At 37.3% G+C, this 18,193-nt stretch overlaps 2 protein-coding genes across 2 annotated transcripts in view; both read right to left on the bottom strand.

The window, feature by feature from the left end:
- Positions 1-686: 686 nt before the first annotated feature.
- Positions 687-2,498, bottom strand: LOC137946992 (mitogen-activated protein kinase kinase kinase 17-like). Its single transcript, XM_068793285.1, has one exon. The coding sequence runs from the start codon at positions 1,929-1,931 to the stop codon at positions 870-872; it is 1,062 nt and encodes a 353-aa protein (XP_068649386.1). The 5' UTR covers positions 1,932-2,498; the 3' UTR covers positions 687-869.
- Positions 2,499-12,316: 9,818 nt separating this feature from the next.
- LOC137945446 (phospholipase SGR2) overlaps positions 12,317-18,193 on the bottom strand; it is a 73,817-nt gene continuing 67,940 nt past the window's right edge. Inside the window, exons 17-21 of the mRNA XM_068791340.1 lie at positions 14,653-14,715; positions 13,749-13,794; positions 13,570-13,673; positions 13,277-13,323; positions 12,317-12,871 (exon numbers count right to left, since the gene is read on the bottom strand). Coding sequence (XP_068647441.1) covers positions 12,631-12,871; positions 13,277-13,323; positions 13,570-13,673; positions 13,749-13,794; positions 14,653-14,715 — 501 coding nt within the window. The 3' untranslated portion in view covers positions 12,317-12,630. The remainder of the gene's footprint in view (positions 12,872-13,276; positions 13,324-13,569; positions 13,674-13,748; positions 13,795-14,652; positions 14,716-18,193) is intronic.

Genomic DNA, 18,193 nt, shown 5'->3' on the forward strand with positions numbered 1-18,193 from the left:
GTGAACAAAGTTATTAGTAACTAGTTCTTCCATGCTATTAATCAAGCAACTTTTGACTAAAGTATCTTCCTTCAACCACTTTAGATAAGAAGAGTTATCTTTATAAAATGGTATTTGTGTCAAGTGTTCAACGAGGTCTCTTGTGATCAGAAACCGTTTGATGGACTAATATCATCATGAATAATTTCATGGACCTTTAACTCGAATAGTAGTTTCTCTAAAAAAAAAAAAAATCACGCTTGTTGTATTCATGCCTCACTGTAAAAATTATAGGGCTATTTTTATCCACAAATCAAAGATCTCTATTTAAAAAAGAAAAGAAAAGAAAATAATCATAATGCATATGCAACATTATCGATAAATAAACTATTCGTAAAAAAAAATTCTAGTAAAAATAAGCTCCTTTTAGTTCTTCATATTACTTTTCTCCTTGGTTCTTATTGAATCCAAATGAAAAATAAAATGATATTACAATTCAAAAAAAAAAAAATCAATGTAAAAAAAATCACTCAAAATAAATGTTTTTTGTTCATTTCTTCCTTATTAGTAAATTAATGGAAAAATATCTTTCATATCTCATTTAATTTTTGTGAGATAAATTAGGATGAAATTTTTTTTATCCTAAACAAATGCTTTCCATTTACAACTTTTTTTAATTTTATTTTATTAAAACAGATACAGCATTGGTGAGAAACACATGAAAAGGGGTAGCACCAAAAGGGTCTCATTACAAACAAGTCCATTTGGGTCACCAAGTCTATACCTAAGATAATTTACACGGGTTTGGTCCTAATGGGGGGTTTGATGTCAAGGATATTACTTGAGGATGTCGGACAGAGAAAAAGCACAGTCGATTGTCAATCTACTGTTCAGTCCGATCTAACATCAATCCAGTTATCTGATTCTGGAAGATCACTTAGCCTGTGTTGCAGTTTTCTTGGGGGCATCGAAAATGGCGTCCTTGTTAAGAACTCTGTTCCGTCCGGTGATTCTGATCCATCTGACATCTCTGAGTCCCAATCATTGACGTCTAGGATGCTCGTCGGCGAGAAGGAGTCCTCCGGGTCTTCCGCAAAACACGTCCCTGAAGATTTCTTTGAAACAAATGGATGGGTAAGAAGCTGTTCACAGGTCCATCTCGACTTTGGGTCTCTCTGCAAACATTTTCTCAAAAAATCTAAACCTTCTTCAGAAAGATCGGCGGGAAATGCAGGGGTGTCCTTGCCGCAAGCAATTTTGAAAATGGCGGCCATTGGGTCGAACACCTGATCGGCCCAAGGAGGCCTCCCACTCGCCATTTCAATAACTGTGCAGCCAAGAGACCAAATGTCGGCTGCAAAATCTGGCCTTTCTTTTCTCAGGACTTCGGGGGCCATCCACAAGGGTGAGCCAGATAAGGTTTGACAGGATTTTTCATTGGAACAGTCGCCTCCGGGAGACTTCAACTTCCTGGCACTCCCGAAGTCGGCCAATTTCACATTACCAGAGGAGCCCAAGAGCACATTTTTGCATTTGAGATCGCTGTGCACGATCCCACTCCTGTGCAGGTAGGCGACTCCCTGGAGGATTTCTCTAGTATACAAACGAATCACAGATTCATCTAGAATGCCGCCGAACTTGTCGGAGACATCGGATAGGCTTCCGCCAGCCATGTACTCCATAAAAATGTTGAAGTTCTTGACACCATTTGCTTCTTCTGAGAGAGCATGTCCGAGACATCTGACTACGTGTGGTGAATTGAGGTTCTCCAGGATGCTCGCCTCCTTCTCCAAGCATTGCATAGCATTCCCTGAAGGCGCGGATTTTACCACGAAAAGTTCCCCGTTGCACTTGTTCATCGCCAGACTGACGATGCCGAAGGATCCAGATCCTACAACATTACCCTTCACCCATTGCTTTGGAGGCTGAGATTTTATCCCCTTCACAGCCATTTTCTTTCTTGGTGTTGAATGTAAAGAAAGAAAGAAAGAGGAGAGACGCGGGTAATTGCAGAAAATCTTGATCTTGATAAGGGTTATGAGAATCGCAAACGCATAGAGAGATTCTTGATAAATTTAAGGACAAAAAGGATCAAAATCATTGAAAGAAAAAGAAAAGAAAAAAAAGGCTGCCTGCACACGAGGAAATGAAACCAGAGAAGAGTATGGTACGATTGGAGAACTGGTTTGATCTCTTTTGCCGGATTACCGGGAAAAAGAAGTCCTTTGGATCAGAGAGTGGTGAAGCTTTAAAAAGAACAGAAGCGAAGATCAGAGAATTGAGAAAAGGAAGATAAGAGGATAAGTTTGTGTTTTCTTTTGGTTTTTCTGCGTTTACCAGTAAGGGCTCGTAGCCTCGACCGTGCTGAAAGCGCCCGAACAATAGCCGGAATCCAGTATGGCGAGAGAAGAAGATTTGGGAACGGTGGGAACTCAGGCATTGAGCGGTTTTCCGATCCTTTTACTCGGAAAACCGCTCTAGCGAGTAAGATGGGTCCTGAAGAAGAGATCCCAAGCTCTGGTTTTCTGTGTGTCGAGAAGGAAAATTGAGAAAGGAATTTGTCGGAGTTCCAAATTTATAGAGGAAAGGATGGTTGCAGGATACAAGGCTGCCCTCGTTTTGTGTAGAGTTTCCTGATTTTTGACCGGACGGTTTTGTACTAGCGTCCTTACACCAGTTTCGGCGGTTATTAACAGTTACCACACGGCTAGTTTTCAACAAAAAAAAAACTATTTTTAAAAATCCAGTTTTACTATTATTGGTTTAAATTTATTAAGGGAAGAGTACATGTTCATTAGGTTTGAATAATGATAAAAATGCATGTATCTTCAATAGTTAGATAAACCCCTTCATTAGAATGTACAAATATGGAGATGCACTTTCAAGGTATATAATTCATTATTCTAATTTAAATATTAGGGCAATATAAATATTTTTGCTGTCTTAGGGTCATGAAGGTAATTATCCCACTAATTTATTAAGATCGACTAATGTCATAAAACCTCACTTAAGCCAAGTGATCGATTCAACCCGATTATTCTACTAATTAAACCCAAGATGATATCATATGTTCATATTTAATTTTTTTTTTTTTAACAAAAAACTTTGATTCGGCCTCAAATTTGCATGAGGGAGGGGGTGGGAGCCCCAACCCTGGCCCTTCCAACGACTCATGATGATGGTACACATGTAGTCTTACAAAATATTGGTAATAAGCGTGGTATTATAAATAAGAAATCCTCTATGTTGTGGCATATGAGATTAGGTCATATCTCCATTGATAGAATTAAAAATTTGGTAAATTATGGAGTCTTTGAGGCTCTTGACTTTATTGATTTTGATATTTGTGTGGATTGCATTTAGTGAAAGCAAACTAACAAGTACAAGAAAGTGCTAGGAGTACTTCTGATGTTTTAAAAATTATACGCACTGATATTTCAGGTCATTACAATGCGTGTTTAATGGTCAGAAATATTTTATTATTTTTATTGATAATTATACTCTATTTGCTTTATGATAGAAGAGAAACACTAGATGTTTTTAATGTCTATAAAACAGAAGTAGAGAAACAATTATGCAAATATATTAAGATTGTGTTGTCAGATAGGAGTAGTGAATATTATGGTAGGTACACTTAAAAAAGACAATTGTCAGGTCCATTTGCAAGATTTCTTGAGGAACAAAGTATTGTGGCACAATACATAATGTCAGGATCACCATTTCAAAATGGTGTGGCTAAAAGTAAAAATTGAACACTAATAGACCTGGTGAGGAGTATGATTAGTAACTCCGATCTCCCATTGTCTTTGTAGAGTGAAGCTCTAAAAACTGCAACATATGCACTAAATAGGGTTCCAACCAAGGCAAGCAGTTCATAAAATACCGTTTGAGTTATGGAAGGGTTGGAGACATAGTTTAAGGCATGTACATATTTGAAGTTGCCCAAATGAAGTTAGAATTTATAATCCAAATGAAACAAAGTTAGACTCTAGAACAGTTAGTGGAAATTTCATTGGCTATAGAGAAAAGTCTAAGGGACATAAATTTCAATATCCATATCATGTAACGAGAATTGTGGAATCTAAGAATGCAAGGTTCCTTAAGAATGATGAAATTAGTGGGAGTAGTCAACCTCAAAACTTAGTTTTTGAGGAGCATAACAACTATCAATTTGCTTCTACATCTTCACATAGATTGGTTGTGCTTCAAGATAATCATAAAGATTTGATTAATCAAGAACAACCAATAGTTGAGGAACCACATCATCATGAGAATATTCTTATAGTTCCAATTACTCAACATTCTCAACCTGAAAATGTTGAAGTAACATTAAGAAGATCTTCAAGAGTTAGGAAACTTGCAACTCGTTTAGATTATGTTGTGTACTTTCAAGAATTTGACATGGACATTAGTGTTGAAGATGATCCTATTACGTTTTTACAGGTTGTGAGTGGAAATAAATCCACATTATGGGATGCAATGAAGGAAGTGTTGGATTCAATGGCTAAAAACCAAGTCCAGGATCTTGTTGAATTGCTTAAAGGGGGAAGGCCATTGGCTATAAGTGGATTTTTAAAACCAAAAGAGACTCTTTAGGTAATATTGAAATATATAAGTTAAGACTTGTAGCCAAAAGGATTTACCTAACAAGAAAGAATTCATTATTACGATACCTTCTCTATTTTTCAAAGAAGAATTCATGTTGGATAATCATGACATTAGTAGCTCATTTTGATATGGAGTTATATCAAATGGATGTGAAAAAGGTTTTCGTCAATGGAGACCTAGAGAAAGAGGTTTACATGAAACAACCTGAAGGTTTCATTTCAAAGGGAGAATGATCATTTGATATGTAGGCTTACGAAATCTATATATGGGCTAAAACAAGCTTCCCACCAATGGTATTTAAAATTTCATGATGTTATTTCTTCGTTTGGTTTTAGGGAGAATACCATAGATCAATTTATATACCATAAGGTTAGTGGAGCAAAATAATTTTTTTAGTTCTATATGTATATGATATTCTACTTGTTTCAAGTGATTTAAGTTTGCTTCATGAGGTTAAGCGATTTCTCTTAATGCAATTTGATATGAAAGATATCGGGTGAAACTTCTTATGTCATAGGCATAAAGATTAAAAGAGAGAAAAATCCCGAGGGACATTAAGATAGTCTCAAAAAACTTATATAAATAAAGTGTTATAGAGATTTCATATGAAGAATTGTTTGTCTAGTATTGCACCTATTGTCAAGGTTGACAAATTAAGTTTGGAACAATGTTCCATAAATGATTTGGAGAGGGAACAAATAAAAAATATTCCTTATGCTTTCGCGGTTGGGGATTTAATGTATACTCAGGTTTGCACAAGACCTAACATTGCATATGTAATAAGAATGTTGAGCAGATATCATAGTAACCTACGTTTGGACCATTGGAGAGCTACAAAGAAAGCCATACGATACCTTCAAGGGACTAAAGACTACAAACTTACATATAAGCGATCAGATCATTTGGAGGTGATTGGATATTCAAACTCTGATTTTACTGGTTGCCTTGACTTGAGAAAGTCAACATTTTCTTATTTGCTAGAGTCGCCATTTCTTGGAGAAATGCAAAACAATCTTTGATTGTTACTTCTACCATAGAAGCAGAGTTTGTAGCATGTTTTGAAGTGACATCACCAACTATATGGTTAAGGAGTTTTATTTTTGGACTTGAAATTGTTGACACAATTTCGAAGCCATTGAGCATTTATTGCGATAATTCCACTGTAGTGTTTTTGGCATTTTAGTATTTAGCTATTCCAGAACATATCACGGTAAACAAAGTGGTTTTAGAGCACATCAACACTAGATTAATTATTTTTTATCCATTGACAAAAGGTCTACCGCCCATTACTTATAAGGGATATGTTGAACATACGGGACTCTGTTCTATTATGTAATTTGTATGTGTTTGAGATACCTTTTTACTTTGTATCACATTTTGTCAATAAAAAAACTCCATTAATTTCATATTTGTCTTCTCTTGTTTAGTTGTATATATGAAGTTTAGAGAATGACAATGTACGTTTAAATTTTGATGATCTTGAGTGAGCATTTGGAAGTTCATTTATAAATATATGTACCACATATGGTTCTCATTCAAATGGAGAAAGTTACATTGTGATACATGAAAGGTAATATTTGCTCTAAAGAACTTACTGTCATGATTCATACAATTTAAATTCTTTTGTTTGGGTATAAAAATATTATGTCTATGGGCAAAAAAATTGAGATTGTATAAATATTAAATGGTACGTATTAAGTATTGAATGGGTCAAGTGGGAGAATATTAGCAGTTTCCTGCTTTTCAAGATTGACCCATTATCCCCTCAGATGTAGGGAAGATGGGCAATTGTAACCACTCCATTTTTTTATGATAAAATATGAGTTTAAGGAATTCGGATCTGGTCTAACAGAGGCAGTATGTCTTATCATAAAAAAACTTCTGAATATACGAAACACTCTTTTGCAACTTCTGGAACATCAATCGTCTTGACTGGAGGTAAACATCCATGCTTCCGTTTACATTCTATTTATGAATTTCAGGATGGATTGTAGAAATTCGATTTTAACAAAATTCTGACTGGCATCTGAAGTGTCCTGCTCGCCAGTGCCGGCCAACTCATGTAAAAAATAAAAGATGATCTCATGATCGTATCCAAAGTTGAAGACTTGTTCATGTAAGACGGTTCACGAACTGTCACCTAGACGATTAACTGATGGTGGTCGTCGGTTATGACCTTTCGGTTTCCCGTCGTTTAGTGGTCTCTTTTGAGGGAGAGGAGCCTATAAAAGCGGGTCTGGTCTAACAAAGGTATGCATGAACATTGCCATCGACGAACCTTTGTGATAGACGAGTCATTATGTTCGCTGGAGACGCTAGCCGAGAAACTATGTTCGTTGGAAGTTAACACCATGTCAGGAGGTATGATTTTGGTTTGAATTTCATATATGGTTTCAAAATTCTAGTTAAAGTATTCCTACATGTGGTATCAGAGCTTCCCTCTCTGATATGGATTCATTTCCGTGGAGAGGAGTTCTCTATGAGCGCCGGTGTTGTGGAGCCAACCGGCGTCTCACTCGGCACTGTGCGTCGGTTGACGTCACAGTCGGACAACAGCAGCCAAAGTCCAACGGGAGGTGACGTCCGGTAGAGGGCCGCCTATGGAAGGCGAGCGTCCCTCTGCGCATGGCTGGAGGTTGAAGACGACCTCCAGCACATGTAAATAAAAAAAATTGAAACTTGGGTAAGTAAGTTTCATTTAAAAAATGATTTGACTCAATCGAGTTGGCTGAGTCAACTCGTACCGGTTGCGCTAGTTGGGCTATATGAAACGAGTTGATTTGGTTGCCTCAAATGTGCTGAGTTGTGGCGGGGTTGAATCGTTTCGACTTGGCTCAACTTGCTAATAAGACCCGCCGCCGCCGCCAGCTTGCCGTGTTGACTCGGTCGACAGAATTAAAATTCCTGGGCCAGCGGGGATTCGAACCCGCGTGCAGGACACAGGTAAAAGCCGTTGTGACCATTAAGCTATCTGGTTTTATGTGTTATCGTTGGATACACGTAAAATATAGATTAAACTTGTAGTAACATGTTTTTTATGAATTTTTAATATTTGTGCAAAATAAATCTATTTAGGTTTTATGCATACTTCAGTTTTTTATGCATATTTTTATATTGACCTAAATCTAAGGATTATTAATTGACATTCATTTTAGTCAATTATTTTTATGTCATATTTTTTTATACATTTAAATAATTGAGTAATTGCCACAACATTCTTAATTATGCAAATGTCTAGTGACATTAAGTTTAGTCACATAATGTTATTGACATAAAAAATTGTGATTAATCATGGAGATATAATAATTTAACCCCACAGGGTAAATGTCATATTTACGTGATTAATTAGGATAGGAAAGAAATATTTTAAAAAAAATTCTAGTTGCCCACATGCCTAGAATATTCCTTGACAAACAAATTTCTAGGTCCCATCATAAAGAGACATAAATCACATCTGTTTTATAATCTAAGCCCACAGGAAAGATTATAATGACACGCTAATTTATTTTTTTGGATTATTTATATAGGTAAATATTCAAAATTTTGCTTCATTACATGTGTTAGTAAGCTTGATATCTACTTTTTGCAGCTCTTCAAACTTTATCTGTCCCAGCCTTTGATTCCTCTATTGTTCCCTTAAATGGAGAAATGTGTTCCTTAGTGTGTTTTGAATCCAATATGACTCATACTTCTTATAACACACTGTGGATTGATTCTGGTACTACAATCCATATTGCCAACACCATGCAGGGTTTCTTGAACCAACAAAAACCAACGCCAAGTGAATGTTCCATCTATTCAGGAAACAAGATGGGTTCACATGTAGAGACGGTTGGAACTTTCAGACTTGTCCTAAATACTAGCTTTGTCTTAGACCTTGAAAGGACATTTTATGCTCCATCGTTTTCTAGAAACCTGATCTTAGTTTCCAAACTTTTACCCTTTGGATTTAGTTTTAATTTCCTTGGAAATTCCCTTCATTTGTATAAAGACCATTTTCTTGTTAGAAATGGCATTTTGGAAGAAGGATTATTCAAACTTCTTTTAAATCCTACATTTGATTGCAGTCTTACTACTGTGCATGGTATTAATGTTGGCATTAAGAGTACTCTTATAAATGAGAAATCCTCCATGTTGTGGCATAGGAGATTAGGTCATATCTCCATTGATAGAATTAAAAGATTAGTTAAGGATAGAGTCCTTGAGGCTCTTGATTTTACTGATTTTAGTACATGTGTGGATTGCATTAAACGAAAACAAACCAACAAGTACAAGAAATGTGCCAGGAGGACTTCTGATGTCTTAGAGATCATACACACTGATATTTCAGGTCCATGTTTCAATGGTCAGAAGTATTTCATTACCTTTATTGATGACCATACACGATATATGTATCTCTACCTGCTTTATGATAGAAGTGAAGCGCTATATGCTTTCAAGGTCTATAAAGCAGAAGTAGAGAAACAATTAAGTAAACAAATCAAAATCGTGAGGTCAGATAGAGGTGGTGAATATTATGGAAGGTATGCTGAAAGAGGACAATTGCTTGGTCCTTTTGCAAGGTTTCTTGAGGAACAAGGTATTGTGCCACAATACACAATGTTTGGCTCACCGTCTCAAAATGGTGTGGCTGAAAGAAGAAACTGAACATTAATGGACATGGTGAGGAGAATGATTAGTATCTCCGATCTCCCATTATCTTTGTGGAGTGAAGCTCTCCAAACTGCAGTCTATGTACTCAATAGGGTTCCCACCAAGGCGGTTCATAAAATGCCATTCGAATTATGGAAAGGTTAGAAACCTAGTTTAAGGCATGTACATGTTTGGGGTTGTCCAGTTGAAGTTCGACTTTACAATCCACATGAGACAAAGTTAGACTTTAGAACAGTCAGTGGACATTTCATTAACTTTGCAGAAAAGTCTAAAGGATACAGATTTTATTGTCCATCTCGTTCGACAAGAATTGTCGAATCTAAGAATGCAAGGTTCCTTGAGAATGATGAGATTAGTGGGAGTAGCCAACCTCGAAACTTAGTTTTTGAGGAGCATACAAGTACTCCACCTGCTTCTAAAAATTCGAATAGATTGGTTGTTGTTCATAAAAATCATCCGGATTCGACAACCAATAGTTGAAGAACCATCTCATCATGAGGCTACTCTTATAGATTAGGTAACTCAACATTCTCAACCTGAACATGTTGAAGTACCCTTAAGAAGATCTTCAAGAGTTAGGAAACCTGCAATCTCTTCAGATTATGAAGTGTACTTTCAAGAATCTGACATGGACATTTGTGCTGAAGATATCCTATTACGTTTTCACAGGCCATGAGTGGACAAAAATCCACATTATGGAATGCTGTCATGAAGGAAGAGTTGGATTCAATGCCTAACAACCAAGCCTGGGATCTTGTTGAATTGCCTAAAGGGGGGAAGGCCATTGGCTGTAAATGGGTTTTCAAAACCAAAAGAAACTCTTTAAGCAATATTGAAAGATATAAGGCAAGACTTGTAGCCAAAGGATTTACTCAACAAGAAGGCATTGATTATCACAAAACCTTCTCTCATGTTTCAAATAAGGACTCATTTCGGATAATTATGGCATTAGTAGCTCATTTTGGTATGGAGTTACATCAAATGGATGTGAAAACGGTTTTCCTCAATTGAGACCTAGAAGAAGAGGTTTACGTGAAACAACCTGAAGGTTTCATTTCAGAGGGTTTAGGGTTTAGGGTCTAGGGTTTCATTTCACTTGGTTTGTAGACTTAAGAAATCTATATATAGACTCAAACAGGCCTCCCGTTAGTAGTTTTTAAAATTTCATGATGTTATTTCATCATTTGGGTTTATGAAGAATGTTATGGATCAATGTATATACCATAAGGTTAGTGGGAACAAAATAATTTTCTTAGTCCTATATGTAGATGATATTCTACTTGCTTCAAGTGATTTAGGATTACTTAATGAGGTCAAATGATTTCTCTCGTTGAAATTTGATATGAAAGATATAGGCGAAGCTACTTATGTCATAGGCATAAAGATTGATAGAGAAAAATCCCAAGGGACATTAGGATTGTTTCAAGAAGCCTATATCAACAAAATTCTAGAGAGATATCGTATGAATAATTGTTCATCTGGTATTGCACCTATTATGAAAGGTGACAAATTAAGTTTGGAATAAGGTCCACGAAATAATTTAGAGAGGGAACAAATGAAATATATTCCATATGTTTCTGCAGTTGGGAGTTTAATGTATGCTCAGGTTTGCACAAGACCTGGCATAGCATATGCAGTGGGAATGTTGGGCAGATATCAAAGTAATCCCAGTTTGGACCATTGGAAAGCTACAAAGAAAGTCATGTGATACCTTCAGGAAACTAAAGACTACAAGCTTACGTACAAACGATCTGATTATTTGGAAGTGATTGGATATTCAGACTCTGATTTTGCTGGCTGCCTTGATTCAAAAAAGTCGACATCGGGATACATCTTCTTATTAGCTGGAGGGGTCATTTCTTGGAGAAGTGCAAAACAATCTTTGATTGCTACTTCTACCACAAAAACAGAGTTTGTAACATGTTTTGAAGCGTCATCATAGGCTATATGGTTGAGGAGTTTTATTTCAAGGCTTAAAATTGTTGACACCATTTCTAAGCCATTAAGGATTTATTGCAACAATTTCGCAACAGTATTTTTTGCCAAGAACAATAAGAGCAGAAGTCGTAGTAAACATATTGACATAAATTTTTTAGCTATTCGAGAGCATGTCAAAGCAAACAAGGTGGTTGTGGAACACATTTGTACCGGATTAATGATCGCTGATCCGTTCACAAAAGGTCTACCACCTGCTGTTTATAAGGGACATGTTGAACATATAGAACTTAGTTCTATTAAGTAATTTCTGTAATTGAGATTCCCTTTATGTTTGTATCGCAATTTTTTCAATGAAAAACTCCATGAAGTTCATTTGTGTCTTCTCTTATTTGGTTGTATACATAAAAGTTTAGAGAATGACAATAAAAGATGATCCTGAATGAGCATTATGAAAGTTCATTCATAAAGAAATGTGTCACATTAGGTTCTGATTGAAAGGAGACAGTTGCATTGTAATACGTGGAAGGTAATACTTTCTCTAAAGGACTTACCGCCACGATTCATGTAATTTAATCTTCTTTGTTTGAGTATAAGGATATTATATCTATGGAAAACATTCATGAAGATGTATCAATGATACATATTAAGTAGACGTATGGGTCAAGTAGGAGAATGTAAGATGGTTCACAAACCGTCACCTAGACGGTTCACCATCCGTCACTTAAGTAACCCATCCGTCGGACGATTTTCCACTGATGGTGGTCACCGGTTATGACCTTTCGGTTTCCTATCGTTTAGTGGTCTCCTTTGATGGAGAGGAGCCTATAAAAGGGGATCTAGTCTAACAGAGGTTGCCATCGATGAACCTTTGTGATAGACGAGACATTCTGTTCACCGGAGACGCTAGCCGAGAAGCTCTGTTCGCCGAAAATTAATGCCATGTCAGGAGGTACGATTTTGGTTTAAATATCATATATGGTTTCAAAATTCTAGTTAAAAGTATTCTTACAGTTCAAACTCATAACGTAATTCCTAGATCTTTTGGTAACCAAACATATTTACATATGAAACTTATCATCTGGTTCATCCTACCATAAATATAATGTCGATCAATTAAAGTAATTTTCGGCTACAACAAACAATCTTTGCCTTCTTTTTGGAACTGATTGTCTTCTGTAAAAATATGAACTCACTAAATTCGACCGCTAACCATCATTCGTAATTCTCTATACACGTGAAGAAAAGAAAAACTACACCGCGTGGGAAGAAGAAACAAAAAGATCAATATATACAGATTGTACAAATAGAGCTACAGCATGTAAAACTACACTTGCCATTACATGGAATCACCATAGGTGTTTCAGTTAGATCCTGTCCTCTTCAATAACCATCTTACTTTTCTGGAAAAAGATCTAGGTGAAGTACTATCAGAGAATGTTAAGTGGGAGCTCCTCAGTTAGATCCTGTCCTCTTCATAAACCATCTTACTTTCCTGGAAAATGATCTACGTGAAGTATTATCAGAGAATGTAAGTGGGAGCTCCTCATCCATAGCATCACGTTCATAGACCAGGCCCAAGGGCTTATCTGCATCGTTTAAACCAAATGCGTCCAGAGTATCAGGCTCTTCATCTATATCTCCATATAGGTGTTTGAGAATAAACAATGCAGTGTCCGGATCTCGCCAATAGTTGCTGCAAAGCATTAACATCTGTAAGAGAAACGCTATTGAAAATTTTCAAACAGGATTTCAGTGGTATACTTCCACTCGATAACGCGAACAAAATGAGGAAACCTTGTTCCCCTTTTGTAAGGGCTAGATTTGCCATTGAAATACACTTCGGGATAAGGATGTGCTAAACAACAACTCAAACATAAGGGTAAATCATCTCGTAGAAGAGCATTGCATGTTTGTTGAGTCAGACAACACTGATCTGGGCAGATTTGCTGACTCAGCAAACACAAATGCAGTGGTCTTCCAGCTAGGAGTGTGATGCTTCATTTTATGATACCTTTTTTTTCTTTTTCTCTCGCATCTAAGAGAGCAAGCGCTAGCTCATGGATACAAGTGGTTAAAGAAGAATGTTGTAGCTACTCACGTATGTGCTCCAATTGCTTGAAGGTATGGATGCTCGAACGTTTTATCCTGCATAGCCAACAAAAAGAATAATACTCTCAAAGAAATTTACCAACCAAATGCATGAAGAGGATAAATTTGGAAGCATTTTAATGAAATGCACGTCATTGGTGGAAGTTAATGTGATGGAGGTAATCAACAACAGGACCACGTGTAAATTGGATCCTCTGGATTATGTTGGACTTACTGTCACCAACTTAAAACAAAAAGTGTAATTCTTGGTATAATGGAACAGCAATTGAATAGGTTACTCACTTGAAGCACATGGTCTATTCGACCTTCTAAACTTGTGGTCAACGTTTCCATCATAAGGGACCCATAACTCCGTTCTTCCTCCACTGGAACCTCTTCTTTGGCTTCTGTATATGACATTTGATGTTGTTACAATTCCAAAATGATGACAGCAAGGAATAAAAGATTTTATTTGCAAATACCTTGCATCTGATCCTTATTTTTCAGGAGTGAATCCATCATTTTGACCTACAGTCGAACAGTTTTTCCAGTAAGTATAGAGTAAACTCAGTATGAGCTAATAACCATTAAGGACAAATTAAACTGGATAAGTATTGTTAGTGGAAATAAACTTACACAGGTTAATATCAGCCAAAATCTTTTGGTTACCAGTTGAAATAAAGCCTACTAAATTCAATAGGGATAGACATGGACTCAACTTTAACATAGTATCAGAAAAGGATGTTTGTTCTTTTGAGTCAGTTTGTGTCTCTTCATTTTATACCCAACATGTTGTCCATGTTTAATACACATTGTCCATTTATTTACGCCTGGAGATGAAGGAGAGTCTTAGAAGGAATAATCCCAGGTAGGTTAATTTAAGAAAAATCTAGTTATTAGTATGAAGAAACCTCTTTAAGTTTGACTGGTATTTTAGGATGGACTTGGACACAACTTTAATATAATATCAAAGCAAACTCAAACCCATGTTTGTGTTGCATGTGTTCACTATAAGCTGAGTGAATAACATCCTCCAGGTGTGGAGCCAGCATGTAAAGGAGAGTACCGGTAGGTAAAAAGAAACTCCCTAGTCTATAATTGCATGTCTTTCACGTCACAAGCTAAGTGAGAGCTGTTGTGTGCAGGAGAATAGTCCCATATCAGTTAAAGCCTGAAGGAATTTTGTGCTTATTAGTTGGCCTTCTAACCGCAGTTAGTCATCTGGGTAGGAACTGGTCCAACTCTAACGAGTGCAAAGTAACATTTTCCTCAAAACAAGCTTAGTTAATACAAGTAATCATGTCACAATCGCAACAGGCACAAATCTTTTTCACTAATACATGTTATCAAAACTCACACAAATCGTAAAGTTGGTATAAAGCTTACTTTCAATGAATTAAACCGACTAATAACAGCTTCCGATCGTGCAGCAAGGTGTTCAGTGAAGTCCTGCACCATATAGCAAATTTTAAGAATAATAGTTGAAAAATCTAATATTTGGGTGAAAAAGAAGTGAAATAAAAGAAGAAGAGCTTGGAGAGGAGCAGTTGTTTCTGCCTTGGAGTACGTGCCTCAAAAAGGATGCCCACTTTTCTTTCAATCAGGATTTTAAGTGATTTTTACATAAAACACAAAAATACCCTTCAAAACATAAACTTACATATCTCCTAAAATACACCTCTAAAATGAATGAAAAATGAACCATAGGCATATGAAGACATTGCCTACCTAACAGACATCATATAAGATAAAAACATAATATGTGTTGAAAAACAAGAACATGGGCATTTTGGTTATTTTACCTTGTCGTTATTTATATATCTTGATGTAATCTTATTCTACATGTCAAACTATGTCTACAAACCAATTTTCATGTAAAAGGGACACATAGAATAGGAGATATAGAGAATTAGGGTTTTTACTTAAAGTAGGGGCAATGTTGTAAATTGACCCTACCTACTCAACCCTAAATCTATAAATAGAAGCAGGAGGAAGTCCAGCCACAAATTTTCAGTTTATTTTCTCAATTTCTCTTCTCCAAGTTCTCTCCTTCTCATTCTCTCTCTTCAAACTTTCTTCTTCTTACTTTTTACATGGTATTAGAGCAGTAGATCGCATCTGGAAAGGATTTTTGTGAGTTTTTTTCCTCTTTGAAGCAGAAATCTACATAAAGGAAGATCTTTTTCCAGGTTTTTGGTTACTAGCTTGCAAAAATCCAAAATTTTCTCCTTTTTTCTCTGTCATAACCCTAGGATTACTGGTCCTACTTTTCTAAGAACATATTCCAATGTTCTAAACAGCCAAAAGAGGCTCTTTTATGCTGATCTGGAGGTGTGCGCCAAAATTCCAGAATTGTTACTGCTGACATCATTTACACTCTTGCTGACATCAGCCCTGGTGCAAGTTCCAATGCACTTTTTCTTCTGAATTTAATTACCTTGTTGGATTTTCTGGACCATTTGATCTACGCACATCGTATAACTGCCCTAATTGTGGCTTTTTTTTACGTGGTGGGGTCCACTTGAACTGGTTGATTTGGAATTTTTGAAGAGTTTATTTGATCTTTTATATCTGATAGGGCTGACTCTGGTGAGGTTTACACTCCAGCAAAGGTATCATATAATCCCGATGGTAAAGATATTATCACTATCACCTTTGATAGGTTGAATGGTGATAACTACCTTACTTGGTCCAGATCTATTAAAATGTACTTGAAGGGCAGATAAAGTTGAAATTATTTAGAGATGACCCTCCTATTCCTATGGATGATGATTGAGAGGCTGAAGACATTAAAGTGATGACTTGACTTGTCAACAACATGGAATCTAATATGCCTAAGTGGTTGTCTTTGGAAGCTCTTTATGGACAAGAGAGCAATCTTTCCAAAGTTTATGAATTATATATAAAAAAAATTGGCTTAAAAAGGGGTAACAGAACTGTGATAGACTACTATAGTTCTTTTTTTGAGTATCTGGCAGGAAATTAATGTCTTTCATCCTTTTACTATGGATAAAAGGGAACTTCAAAAACAACAGAGTCAACTCCTTGTGACGAAATTTCTAGATGGATTGGGTGCAGTATTTCACAACATAAAGGCACAAATTTTGGCCTCAGATGAAATACCTAACCTCTCTACTACCTTTAATAGGGTACAGAGAGTTGAAAAGACTGTTGTGCCTAGAACTGGAAAAGATACTGAAGTGGGTGAATCTACTACCCTTTTTTTTTTTTTAAATGATGTTTAATTTTATTATGAGAAGCTCAAATGAGCAGATTACAATGAGGGGAGGTCTTCCCAAACAATGAGAGATTGCTTGGAGGTTCCGAATTTTGCCTATTTATCAGCCAAAGAATTGGCTGATCTATGAACGAGGTTCCAATTACAATGAATGGATTGTCAAGAGGTTGGCCAATACAACCTAAACGACTAGTCATTTCAGTGCGGAAAGCCAACCTACTCAAGAGAGGTGGACCGGAACCACCTCAGACACCCACCTGGCCCCTTACCGCTCGCCGCGGGATTCGACGGCGGGACGTGCCGGACCTGGCTCTGATACCATGTCAAGAGGCTGGCCAATACAACCTAAACGAATAGTCATTTAAGTGCGGAAAGCCAACCTACTCAAGAGAGGTGGACCGGAACCACCTCTGACATGGATGACACAACGTCAACAATACAATCAGTGTTAGGCCAGTCGCGCCAAGGGGGGGAGCTATCTTTTGAACACCAACTAATGACAGTCTTTGAGTCTCCTTCAATAAACAGCTTGCCATGGAGGCGCTCTTTGAAGATTTGGAGGCCGAATAGAAGAACACTCACTTTAGCAGTATTTGAATCAACAATGCCCACCGGCCCTGCATAGGATAGAATAGGGTCTCCACTGCTGTCTCTGAAAACACCCAGCCTAAGACAACCTAAAGCACTGCCATCAAAATTGAGTTTGATGCAGTCGCAAGGGGGAGGATCCCAAGTGGCCATAATCAGAGCCTTGTAAGGGCCCACCATATGTGCGATCAAACCCCAATTTTCCCGAAGGGAAACACCTGATAGAGAGGCAAACTCCTTCCTGGTATGTAACCAACTCGAGATAAGGCCCACTGCATGAGAAGCCGTGTTTTCCGGGGTGCTAGCCTTGGAGTTGAATCTCCTATTATTACGCTCGAGCCTTAGGCACCATGGGACATGCGCAAGGCATGCCAAGAGAATTAACTTGCCCAACCTAGGAAGGCGGATCCCCATAATCATCTCATAGGTGCCAAAGAGGTCCTGATGTAGCCCCATTTGGAGTCCAATCTTCTGAAAGATCTCCATCTAGACTTGCCAAGAAAAATCACAATGTAACAGAACATGTTAGATTGTCTCTTCGCACACACAACAGAGGGGACAACTACAATCAGGGACTGTGTAGCCTCTGCTATGGAGGTTGTCAGAGGTGAGGATCTATTCCCTAATGGCCGTCCACACGAAAAATTTGATTTTACTAAGCGCTAAGAGCTTCCATGCCAAGTTTGCCTTGTGCTCATGCATGTTGTTATCTTGTTTTCTGATATGAGAGTAGGCGGATGCAACTATGAATCGGCCATTAATACTGGGCTTCCATGTCAGTTTATCATCTGCATGCTCACAGATAGTAATGTTGCTGAGTCTGGAGAGGAGAGAGCAAAAGCCGAAGTTTCCTTATCATTTAATCCCCGACGTAACGTGAGACTCCATGAGCGGTCTCTCCAAGAATCTGGCACTAAGCAGGAGAGGTCCCTCACCACCATTCATCCGACCAAAAGAGGAGGGTCTTTCCATTGCCTGTGTGAAAAGAAGTTGCATCTCTGAATATTGTGAATAACTTTTGAATTGATTTCCATATCAGGGATAGGAGGCGAGTGACGTCGCCTGCCCTCCACTAGGCACCCAAAAGTTGAAGGTAGAACA

Source organism: Aristolochia californica, unplaced genomic scaffold, assembly GCF_029961685.1.
Source record: "Aristolochia californica isolate CCGP_79_NKW_82.1479 unplaced genomic scaffold, dmAriCali1.0.hap1 SCAF_12, whole genome shotgun sequence".
NCBI classification, from domain to species: domain Eukaryota; kingdom Viridiplantae; phylum Streptophyta; class Magnoliopsida; order Piperales; family Aristolochiaceae; genus Aristolochia; species Aristolochia californica.

Excerpts from the sequence above, each read along its gene's own strand:
- LOC137946992 (XM_068793285.1), bottom strand. The coding sequence starts at position 1,931 with ATGGCTGTGAAGGGGATAAAATCTCAGCCTCCAAAGCAATGGGTGAAG.